The sequence below is a fragment of the Dysidea avara genome, chromosome 3 (assembly GCF_963678975.1).
Source record: "Dysidea avara chromosome 3, odDysAvar1.4, whole genome shotgun sequence".
NCBI lineage: Eukaryota > Metazoa > Porifera > Demospongiae > Dictyoceratida > Dysideidae > Dysidea > Dysidea avara.
The window spans coordinates 11,118,175-11,130,940 of record NC_089274.1 but is presented as its reverse complement, the minus strand read 5'-3'; the positions used below and the strand labels follow the sequence as shown (position 1 = coordinate 11,130,940).

General features: G+C 39.3%; 1 protein-coding gene across 1 annotated transcript; it reads left to right on the top strand.

Moving 5' to 3' along the window:
- The first annotated feature begins 216 nt into the window (after positions 1-216).
- Positions 217-12,387, top strand: LOC136249337 (uncharacterized). The gene is made up of 5 exons (XM_066041292.1): positions 217-383; positions 2,135-2,205; positions 2,265-2,434; positions 3,634-3,789; positions 12,013-12,387. Exons 2-5 carry the CDS (start codon positions 2,136-2,138, stop codon positions 12,160-12,162), a joined length of 546 nt encoding a protein of 181 aa, XP_065897364.1. The 5' UTR covers positions 217-383; position 2,135; the 3' UTR covers positions 12,163-12,387.
- The last annotated feature ends 379 nt before the right edge of the window (positions 12,388-12,766 follow it).

Here is a 12,766-nt window from a genome sequence, read left to right as displayed (position 1 = left end):
ACGTGTGTGTGCGTGTGTGCATGGTCATGAATTGCATACATACATATGTGCACATCTTTGCATGGTACATGTACACAGTGTGTGTTATCTAAACATTATATCATACAACATATTTACACACCTCAACAGCATTTTCTGGGCACGAGACTACACAGTCCCTCGCTAGTCTCGTGCCCAGCCGGGCTCGCGCTAATGCGCAAATAGCGCGAGCCCGGCTGGGCACGAGACTAGTCCCTCGCACAGTCCCATCCTAAAAACCGAGCTAAAAACATAATTATGTTGTCAACCGAGTACTCTTCACCCAGTTGTGTTTAGCAATTGAAACGGCTTTGTACTGAGTGATCTTGCAGGGAGGAATCACTGTGACGGTGAATCATTGAGAGGTGAGTCCAGTACGTGTGGCACGGCCATTGCATTTAGATCCTGATACACAACCTCTAATTTAATATTGAAAAAACCTGAAAACAGAGGCTAAAGGGGATAGTTGTGGCTAAAAGGCTAATTTGTGTGGTATATTTTTGTACATATGTTGTTTAAATGGCTGCACTAAAAATCAGCATGAGCTGAGTCAATGGGGTGGCACTCCAATATACCCTGTACTCCGATCTTCGTCCTCGGTCAAAGTGGTCAAAATCGAAATATAAGCCTTGACCCTTGACTTACGCTAAAACCCGTGCTTGACTCTTGACCAAATTCTTACATATTTTTGTAAAATTACGGTTATGTTGTAACTCTAAAAGTATCAATTGTGGTATACACTTTACAAACGAAGCTTGTCTTTTGACCTACTGCAAATTTCTTGCTTGACTTTTGACTTTCATTTTGACCGAGGACGAAGATCACAGTACAGGATATATTGGAGTGCCACCCCCTTGCTGAGTGGACTCCTAAATTTTTCAGTTACCTTAGGCTAGTTGTCAACAGGTTGTAAATGTCAGGTTGAAATAGCAACCTGCACTGACCACCATAGCCACGTAATACTGGCTTCACAGTCCACAAGCTATTAAGCCACTCCAAATGAGACTGTAGTTTCCCATCCTCCACCTGCATCACGTTTGGGCACCCGCATTGAATGTCATCATTGTCATTTTTCCAAAACCACTTTCTGTGCTGCTTTCTGGAAATTTCTCATGGAGCCTTTATTTTGCATTTCTAAAAAGTGCAATGAAACCTAAAAATGAATGGTTCTGGTGGTTGCTAGCTGGTTGCTTCTGTCCTGGTTGCTTCATCAAAATTGAGGAAGTGGCTGATAATAAACTAGCAATCTGCTTTGCCTGACCTAACCACATGAGCCAATCATCCAAAATACTCCATCCCACCAGCTGATACTGTAGCCTCACATTCACCTCCTGCCACAATTCCACCCACCTATAATAGTATGCCCATGCTGACCTGACATTATTATTTGCAATAAAGAACTCAAAACTGTCTTACTGCTGGAGCTCACCTGCTCATTCAATTCTCAATCATGCTGACCTTACTGCTGTGTGTCAATGCGAAGTGGGAAACTCCGAATACCAACAGTTGGTTGCTGAACTTGATTGCTTGGGCTTTTCATGTCACTACTATACTGCAAATTGGCTGTCTTGGCCACTACAGTATCACTGCTATAAAGAATGTTACAAATCAAAGTTTCTTACACTGCAAAATAGTACCAATAAGGCAACACCAATTGCCATCACCACATCTCAAAGGATAACTCTCAGTTATAAATGTGTTTTATTTACATGTAGGTATTCATCCTTGCCATGCCTTTGGTCTCTGTAGTCGCATGTGCTGAGGAGTTATATTGTATAGTATTTTATCTCATCTGATGGTACGCTTGCCATCCGCATCAACTATTGAACATTGTCTATACAAGTTCAATCATCGGGCATGACAGTACAGTGTCATGGCAAACAAGGTGTTACATCATTTCACATTCACATTATGTTATGACAATGTGTTCAATGTGATGTATAGAACAGAAACTGTCCTGACCTTCCATCCTGAAAGAAAACTTTCATTATAAATTGCTATAGATCAATAAACTTTTAATTGATAAAATACTGTATTTAACAACTCAACATGAAATGTATTCATTGTCACAATTGAATGGGTTTGTGTACCATATACTGTATATCTATAATATTAGGATGACTGAGATTTTAGAGTCTACTACGCTGCTTTCTGCCAATGAAGCAAATGATGACGATGATGAACAAAGTGGGGTAATTGTATAACCTATGTTAGCTCGAGGTGAACTATTGTATTTTACAATGCAGCCATGTTGCGTGATGTCATTAATTTCAAAGATGTTTCAACCAATCCTGGAACTGTTTTGGATAAACCACCATCTCATTACCAAACTGCAGCTCATGGTGTTTACCCTCAAGGCCCTTCCCAGTATCCTCAGAGTGGTGGTAGTCAGTCACAATTGGTAGTAACAAACCAGGTACAGTCATAAGATTTTTTGTTTAGTCTACGTTATTGTTAAATGAAACTATTCCTTGTAAGGAAACTTTAGATATGAAGAGAATGATATATATATCATTACTATTTAAAGTAACCTTTGTATCTTTATATATGGGCACTAGGATATATGTATTACAATGCTGCCCATAGACAAAGCAACCTGGGGAGCTAGGGGGGCTGCAAATGATTTTCTGCTTTTAGTTTATAAAAAGATCAAAATACCTTATATAGTATAGCGGCGTAGCCCCCAAAATTGGCAATATTGTGCACTTTTTCATAAAACCATGAAACTTTCCACATAAATAGTACTCTTCATGACATATTATTTTAGATATAGTGCCATTGCTGAGTTGACCCTTGGCGACTTTTACGGCAATTTTTGTACAGAACATTGATCATTTTTGTATTTAACTCCCTGAGGCAGTAATTAGCATGTTAAAACGTGGTACCAAAATAAAGATCTTGCTGATAGAAACAACTTGGTTTTTATTTGAAGTCAATAGGTGATTTCATTACAAAGTTATGATCATTTTTACTAGCTACAAAATTTGATTAATTTACCTTACCTCGAGGTGTGAATTACCTGTGGGCAGACAATTGTGCATAAATTTATCAAATTTTGCAGCTAATAAAAATACTCATAACTTAAGAATGAAATAATGACCTATTGACTTCAAATAAAAACCAAGTTGTCTCTATCAGCAAGATCTTTTGTTTGGTACCATGTTTTAACAAGTTAATTACTGCCTCAGGGAGTTAAAGACAAAAATGGTCAATTTTTTGTACAAAAATGGCAGTAAAGGTCACCAAAGGTCAAATCAGCGATGGCACTATACCTGAAAATACATGTATTGAGGACTACTATTTATGTGGAAAGTTTCAAGGCTTTATGAAAAAGTGCACAATTTTTTGGTTGTGCCACTATACTAATAGAACAGTCAGTTATTCTAATAAATCAGTCAATGTGTAAAATTGCTCTCAGAATTGAGGCTATGGGGGCATGCCCCCAGGCTCCCCTATAGAAATTATGCTTCATGCTTTACAACCACCTGGAACGCCCCCCCTCCTCCATCTAAAAATATTTGTAATGCCTATGGTATGACCACTGGCTGTTAGAGCTTAAATCACCACTGCCTTGATAGTGATCTAGTTTAAACTTTGTGTGCTGTTTATTTATAGCCAACCACAGGTGATGTACAGCAGCAGAACATAGTCAGAGAATCATATTACTCTACTAATGTGAAAGTATGTCTTGGTATCCTCTTTGTGTGGTCCTGTCTTACATTTCTAACATGTTGGCCACTGGCAATCACATCATGTTGTCTCACTGGATATGTAAGTGTATCATTGGTAATGTATATGTATTGCATAACAATGTATATGTATTGCATAACAATGTATATGTATTGCATAACAATGTATATGTATTGCATAACAATGTATATGTATTGCATAACAATGTATGCGTATTATAGATAGTTATTGATACACAGGGTGATTACAAGCAGTGAACCTTGCTTACCAACTGTTTCTTAAGTACAAATCATTAGTGCACCAATTTTACCCACAATTTGAGAGGTAATAAAGCAATGAGCATACAATGTTGGCATATTGGATACAATTTTTGTTAAGGGAACATAATTTTTGCACCCTTAAAAGATTGAGATACTCTAAAAGAACATTACAGTCACAAAGAATAAGCAGTAATTAAAATTGTGATTCATGGATAAATATCCTAATAAAATAATCACACATTATTTTGAGTTTGGGAAACATTATTATTTTTTTTATTCTGAGTATAATATTGAGCATGACAGGTGTCTCCCAGCAGATAATTTCCGATCATACAATGATTACATGCTATATTATTTGGAACCATAATTATGAAAAGGGTGAAGCCAAGCATATCAATGGTGTCTGGCCTAATTCCAAATATCTAGAGCTTGTTGGTAGTTCAGTTCTGCATAATGCACAACGGAAACAGCTTGTGCATGCACAGAAACTTCCCTATTAATATCCAACCACATGGTTACACTTCGACCTTCTGAAAGTGAGCCCATACTGGAGATGGGTGGGTGGGACCATTGATATGCTCGACTTCATCTTCTTTAAATAGCATGCAATCAATACATGATCTGAGCCATTTGGGAATTATATTTCAGAAGGCTCAGTCTCGCATATCAATGGTGTTCATAGCTTCCAAGCTACTCCTTGTGAAGTTGAGTTCCAGTCCACACAACCTCTATTTTATTATTTTTTATTGTTGCATATTACAGTGACCACCACTGAAGGTCTGACAGCAACATGTGCTGCAACCTTAGGATTACTTAACCTAATGTCAAGGACTCGGACTTAAATGACTAAAGTGTAACAGAAAAGGGGCCAAAGTAAGGAAAAAAGTCTCTCCAACCCCAGGATTCAAACTGTAGGTCACCCAACATCTAGTCAGGACTACAATCAGTCTTCCTCTTTGTTTCAGTGGAGGCTAGTACCGATCTTCCAAAGGTTGGGTAACTTGGATCGTTTATCAGACGGTAGTACAACCTCCTGAACAGAGTCTGGGCTCTGGTCAGCTGCCTTAAGGATATCATTTGAGGTGATACTGCACCATCACCTGCAGCAGCTGAAGTTGAGGTGCCTCAGACTGAGTGGCCTGAGAAAACACTCACATCGATGGTCGCAAGCCTAAGCACTTTCCACAACCTCCGGGCTATGGTTGCTGGGGATACTGGTTTGTGAGGGTTGACCACGACAACTTTTTGCTAACATTGTGGGGTCTAAGTGTAAAGGTTGCAACCTTGTGCTGTTTGAGGGTCTCTACTGGACATAGCTCTGAGAGTTGCAGGAAGGAAGGAAAAAAGAATTCTTTCCTTGTCTTGACTGGGGACTGGGCTGGAAAGGTCCAGCAACATCTCCAGAAGTACTGGGTACCAGGTCTGGGTCCTGCCACACTGGCACTATTAGCACCAACCTGAGCTTGCTGTCAGCATACTTGGCTCAATGCCCTGCCAACTAAGTACCATGATGGGTTGGCAAACTAGCCCCATCCTGCTGGAATAAATCTACTGCCTCTGCCAGACGGTCTGGTCTCCAGCTGAAGAAGCGAAGTATCTGGTACATCAGTCTGGGGGCAAATTGGTCCACTTCCAGTAGCCCGAAGGCTTCAAAATATGTGTGGGCAGAGCATCCAGTCTGACCTGTCCTGGACTGTCCAGGATTCTGTGTCTGCTACGGTTCTGGAATGTGTTAGGCTGACAGGGCTGACAGGGCTGACAGAGCAAGCACAATGTCCCTGTCTAGAGCCCACATCCATAGCTCCTGTCAACTGACACAACACTGCGCCTCCCATGTTGTTGATGTGTGCCACTGCTGTGGCATTGTCCAGTTGAAAGAGTACCGAGATCCCTGAGGTATCCTTCAGAAAGGTCTTCACTACAAGTGTGGCTGACAGGGAGTTGATGTGCATAGCTTGTTCCTGTACAGACCAGGCACCCCCTGTGTGTGTCTCTGCACAGGCCACTCCCAAGCTCAGCTGTGAGGCATCAAAGCTGATGGTCACAGGCTCTGGTTTCTGTTTTAAACAATTCCATATGGATAGCTGTCTCCCCACCAGGACAACTCTTCCAGAGAAGCTTGTAAGAGAATCAGGGGGACCTCATAGTTCTGATTGTTGTCTGCTAAGGCTGCCTGTAGGTCTCTCTGTAAGCAGCGGTAGCACAGTGGGGCTGGGGGGATAGCTTGGGTTGCTGCACTGAGCTTCCCCAGAAAATGAGACAGGAGGCAGGCTGACAAAGTAGTCATGTTGGATAATCTGACTGCCTCTGTCCAGATCTGCTTAACTTTGTCTGCTGAGAGAGAAACCAGCAGAGTGTTGGTGTTCACCACCATGCCCAAGAATTCTAATTCCTGATTCAAGGTCATGACTGATTTCTCGGTATTGATAATGAAGCCCAGGCATTGAAGAATGTGAGTTAACACCTCCAAGTGCTGTGCTGCTAGCACTGCAGACTCTGGTATAATTAAAATGTCGTAAATATAAATGACCATTATGGTCCCTCATGACCTGAGTACACACTTTCAATTGGTTTGAGTCAAACTTTTTACATAGGATCCTATTAATATGATACAAAGTTTGCTTCTTCATGTATTAAATTGTGAATAGGCCAAATTTTTATGTGCACATCAGCTTGCTTATCTCATATATCATATCATGAGTATATATTATTGATACCTAAAGTATATTGTGATACCCTAAGTAAGGTATCATGATATGCAAACTTAAAGTGGTATCACACAGCTCTAATGCTACACTTACCTTGAGCCATCACACTATCATTTACTGGCTGCTTGATGCAGCACTCCCTTGTGAGGGTTGTTCAACTGAAGCATTAAAATCATTGATTAGATAACAGTATGCATAATTCCCTTTGATATTTGGAAGATAATGAGGTCTTTAAAATCCACTAAGAGACCTGCTAGCAGGTCTTTAAAATGGTTAGAGACCTGCTAACAGAAAGACCTCAAGCATTGCAAGTCTCACTTTCGACCATTGATTTGCTATGCTCTTCCAAGCACATGCAGGCTGATAGCCCACAGTGGGTGCACTAGTCACCCAGCATTGCAACCATTCCATTACTTTTATAAGCATGCCAAAAGGAACTCGATTGTGGGTTTGAATTATGCTTAAAGGGAAGTGATTGTGGGTTTTATGCTATGTCAAAATGATGCAGGTTACAGTGTTCAGTAAAGGAAAGTTACAAATGCAGTAAAAAAAAAACAAGTGTAATGAAAAAGGATGAGGTTACAAGTGCAGTAAAAAAGGATGAAGTTACAAGTGCAGTGAATAGGATAAAACTGTACAAGAGAAGTATCTAATGTGTACACATATTCATTTACATTATCACTTATAGTTATTAAAATTCAAAACTCCAGTGACGGTCATGTTTGGCATTTTGTTTTCTTCTCCCTTGGAGCCACCATCATTTTTCGTTTTCTGGATTGTATCGATCAACATCATCTAGCACGTTATTAGTACCAGAAACAGTATTATTAAGAACATCTGAGGTGAGTGGCTGCAGCTTTTCGCCAATCCGTTTATAAGGCCTAACAGCTGTGCTGGAATGTCCAGTTCTTTGCATAATAAGCTGTTCATCAACCCCTGCCTCAAACAAATGAGTTGCAGCGGTAGCCTTTAAAGAATGGTTAGTATAATAACCATCAATACCAGTAGATTTGAATAAATTTGGGACCATCTTCTGCAACATGTTTTGTCCAATAGGAACAGTACTAAATCAGCGGTCTCCTTTTGGGCAAACAAGTGGCTTCAAATAAAACGCATCATCAGGTCGATTCTTAGGGCACACAGACATGTAAAATTTATACAACCTTATTAAGCACCTTTCAGGAGTATCAACATTTTGATAATGCACCACTACTTTTGGCTCTTTCTTTCTAGATACAAGGCCTCCCTGGTTAGACTTAGACACATCTTCGGTGTACTTTAAGTATGCCCTTTCATTGGGAGGTTCAAACAGCTCAATTTGAGAAGGCCTAAATCTAAGTTGTCTGTGTTCTGCTCCACTTCTTAATGAAAACAAAAGGCCACAGTAAAACACAATCGTGGTGATAAGTTGCTGAGGATTTGAATCTCCCAGAAGGTTTTCTCCCAAAACAAATTTTCATGGCTTTGGCTGATAACTTCTGCTTTTCTGGGTTGATATTTCCCAGTGCCCCTTAACTCTTTCATACAAGCATCTAATGTTCCCCGGAATTGTATAAACTCAGGATTACTTAAAATATTAAATTCAGCTCGGTTGGCTTCTTTTAGCAACCCACAACAAATTTGATAAATTATATCTGGAGCATAAGGTTTTTCATCCTTTTTTCTTACCTTCAAGACAAATTTAGAGAACCAAAAATTCATGGCAGGTACTGTCATTGTTGTGAAATCTTCTTCAAGGACGTGTTGCTCTTCTTCCCCCTCAACTGGTGGCAAGCTCTTTCGATGCACAGACCAATCACGCCGCAATAATGATTCCCAATCATTTTGCCCTCGCGTCTTCACTGGGATGCCAGATTTTCTTGTTTCTTCAACTTGGGCAGTAGATTTGGGGCTTCCAAACCGACTATTAGTAGCCATAGCCGGATAGTCATTAACACACTTTCTTTAGCCTTCTTTTCCATCTGGTTTTTACCTGCCTGTTCTTCGTATTGTTGTGACGCCATAAGTAACAATTCATCTTCATCACATTTATTAGCTTCCTCCTCCATCAAGGTTCTGCGAGCTTGTTCTTCGTATCGTTGCGATGCCAGACGAAACAATTCATCATTGCTGTTATCTTCACTATCGCTGGACTCCCGTGGCAATTCTAATCCTAATTTGAACTTTTTGGGACATTTCCATCCAGGAGGGCGTTTGGGACTGTAAGGAATAAGCTCACTCTTCTTCATTTCTCATAAAGCAACCATGTGTGTTCACACTTTGAAGTCAAATTTCATTGACTATAATACAATGACAATTTCGAAACGACAAATTATCTAAACCCACAATGACTCCACCTAAGTGCCCATATAAAACCAGCCCCGTTATCTAAGTCAGTTAGAGACCATGTCCTCGGATCTTCATGGATTTTAAAAACCTCGCTTCGCTTGGTTTTTAAAATCCACGAAGATCCTCGTTATAAGTCTCTAACCTACACTTGAAAGTACAGGCATAAAGTGTTTGCAATTCCTTGGCTGCTTGAATGAGCATTACTTTGGCCATCTAACATAACAAGTTAGAATTGATGGCCATTATAATGGTGCTGAACATACCTTGAGTTGTCACATTCCTATTTCCTTCACTGCTAGAAGTAGCAAGAGCACTTAAGCAGGAAATCATGTGAAAATTAAAAATAATAATCTCTTGGTTTAGTCAGAAATAACGTTTGCTGGTATAATGACATTAAGCGTCATGCATCACTAAATATTCAATTGAAATTCAGCTTGCTTGCTGTCTGTGGATTAAGTCACCACCTGGACTGGGACTGTTTTCTCCATTCAACATAGTTTTCAAGTTTCTGATCCCTGTGCCACAAGATAATTTGTTACCTCCCTGCAGGTCCCTAGAGGGATAGTTGAACAATGATGATAATGATGGTCCCAGGATTCTTGCTGTAAAACTTGTGACACTCATGTCTCCAGTAATCTTCAAGGGCTTGAACAGGTTTATATCAAGACATTCAAGCTGAAAAAGGAAATATCCAAACTGAGTGACTGCCTTACAAATAACACTGTAAATTTTACAAACCAACCTGCAGAGTGATTTCACAATGTTTTTGTTTCTTTGAATCACTAAGGTTCTGTGGTCATTTGCAAACTTTAGAGACACCTGAGTGCTGTGACCATCTACAATTAGCGACAAGTAACTGCATGCTCTAGAAAGTGTTTTCAAGAAGAAAAATAGCTCATGATCAATCCATCCCTTATCACTGTAAGCATAACGTGTTCATTCCTACACCACAAGTGGTTCGATTCTGTGCAGCAAAAATTTATAAAAGGAGGCAAACACTGTCCAGTGGCTCTTCCACTGCCTATCACTGTTATTTGCTGTTTCTGAGGTCTGACAATGGACCTTCCTTTGCCCTTTTTGTGCTACTATTTTGTTGGGTGAGGTCTAGGGGTACACCAATTTTGTCCAAGTTGTAAATGGCTTCTGGGTGATTCCAAAATCACCTTTATCAAAAACCTGGTCAAAATAATTAGCCATGTTCTGTTCATTTATTGTGTCCATACTGATACCTGCAGTGCAATCACCTGATCGCAAGCTCCATGAGAGATTTCTTTTCAAAAACTTCTGCCACCACCCATCAGTTACCTGACAGCCCATGGAGACACATCCTCCTTTTGTTCCACATGCATCTCAATAATAGTTAGAACTTCATAACGAGTTTTACCATAGCCATTGTTTGCAGCACCAATCAAATGGCTCCTCTTCCTCTGTTGCAGTTAAATACAGCTTTGGTCCTGGCTTAGTCCCATGCACAACTCATCCACTCAACCTATCCTTTAGAGTAGAACAAGGTGCACCATGCTTTGTAGCAGCTGCAGTAGGCTTAAGGTAATCACTTAAAACATCATCAATCATGCCTTGGATTTGCTGGTTTGTCCATTGTTTCCTCACAGTTTTGCAATTATTCTGTGGTGAACTGGAACTGGGTGTGGCTATGCCACTGGCCCCTGCCCTTCTTGTTAAGCATGGGGTACATGAGGGACCTGCAGGGAATGGCATGTGTTATAACAAACTACACTGTACACATTCAAAATACAACAAACAATTTAACAACCAACCTTGTGTTGTCTAATCAACAATAGAACAGTTCTGGGACAATTACTGTATAATGGCAGAAACAATAAAGGTAAGTATATAGCATGAGGGGAAATAATATAACAAACTTCTATATAGTTTACCGGATACCAAGCCTAAATATGGAGCCAATTGTAGATATTGTGTTGGCCGATAAGATGTTGGTTGATATTTGATTGCATATGCAAATAAGGCCATGCTAAATTAATCATATGTTTCATGGATTATTTACCCTCGTTGACCCAGCAGGTATGGAATTAATTTGAGCTACACCTAGCTGACTGCTTTATTAGAGTATATATGAATGCTCTATTGGAGTATCTTGATCTTTTCAATAGACGATATGCACACTTTATTACTCGAACGAAAAATGATCAATTAAGCGTAAACGGCTCAAAACTCGACAGTAACTTAAAAGCGGAAGTCCCATACAAAAGTATGGGAAGCAAATGCAGCTCGAGCAATAACTCACCACTCGAGCTAAGGACAGGCCATCTCACCTGTCATACTTTTTCATTCGAGTAATAAAGTGTGCATATTGTCTATTAAAGCCTTATCTGAAAATGAAGCAAGGAAACTATATTCCTTTCTCTCTATTGCTATACCTATGACTGCTTGCACAGTATTCATGAGTCTATAGGTCTACAGCCATTTTAACACTCTTTAAGAGATCACATGATTTATTTTCTATTTTGGAAAACACTGCATCTGTGAAACATGAGATTAATTTGTTAGGGCCTAATAGTTGCTAAGCTATCTGTGAAGTTTCTGATTTTGTCTGTGGTATAAACATCATACAAACTATACGAAATGAATAATATAGAGCTTGAATCACACTTTAGCCTTTCTAATTTCTGAGCAGGAAAAGTACTACGCAACAGCTAATGTTAGTGATGGTTAATATGCTTCAGAGTGGAACATCAGAGTGTTATAACTCCAATTAATACCAAGCTGTTGGATAGTTCTGATAAAGGCTGCTGAGCTATGTATATTGTGCAAGCTTTTGAAAGTTATAATTTAAAATTGGGTTTCAATTATACATATGTATAGACTATGGTTCAGGGTACAACTCCAGATATTGTACAAGGTCTTGTGTCTCTGCTGGTTATGAAAGTTTTTTTATGGTTAATGAATTCCCTTGTATGTAACATTGCAAGTCACTTAAAGTTATGTATGCATATATGTATTTACACCTTTGTACGTTCACTTTACAGGCAATGCGTTCAGCCAGTAGAGGTGAAGACCCAAAGGCACTGATGATTGGAGCAATCATAGCAATAGTACCTAGCATCTTTGTTGGTATCCCTCTGACTTTTGTAACTGTTGTGTTAATAGTCGCTGGTGAACTGGCAATTGATTCGTGACTGTAGTGATGTTTAATTTTATGTTATTTGTAGTACGAGGTAATTTTAGGGTATTCCTTGTTAGTACAGGCATAAACATGAGGTAGAAATTTTATAGTCAGTAGTGAACTCACAATTGGATGATCATGGTGACTGTAGTTATGTTTTAGATTTATGCAATTTGTAATACGGAGTATGTGTTTTATGCTAATCCTTGTGTATACAGGCATGAACATACAAATTAAATTTTGTTATTTTCTGTCTCCTTACCTCTGCACTGTTGTTGGACAGTGATAGGCAGTGATCGACAATCATCTACGGCTGCACAAAATTAATCCATTCCCTTGGTTTATTATCATGAACGTGCATGTATATTATAGCGTAATCTAGATGGATAGTTTTAACAGCATAATTAGCAGAAAATTTACATGCATTTTTTCATTCTTCATTACAATTATAATTACCTACAACTTTACTACCCGGTAATGTAAAATGCGTTTCATTATGTTTACTTTGATGAAATGCTTTTAAAAACTGCATGTGAAAACAGTTTCATTGAATGTTCATTACTCATGAAAAATGTGTGAACTAATTTTCATTATGTACAACAAGTTTCCAGTATTCA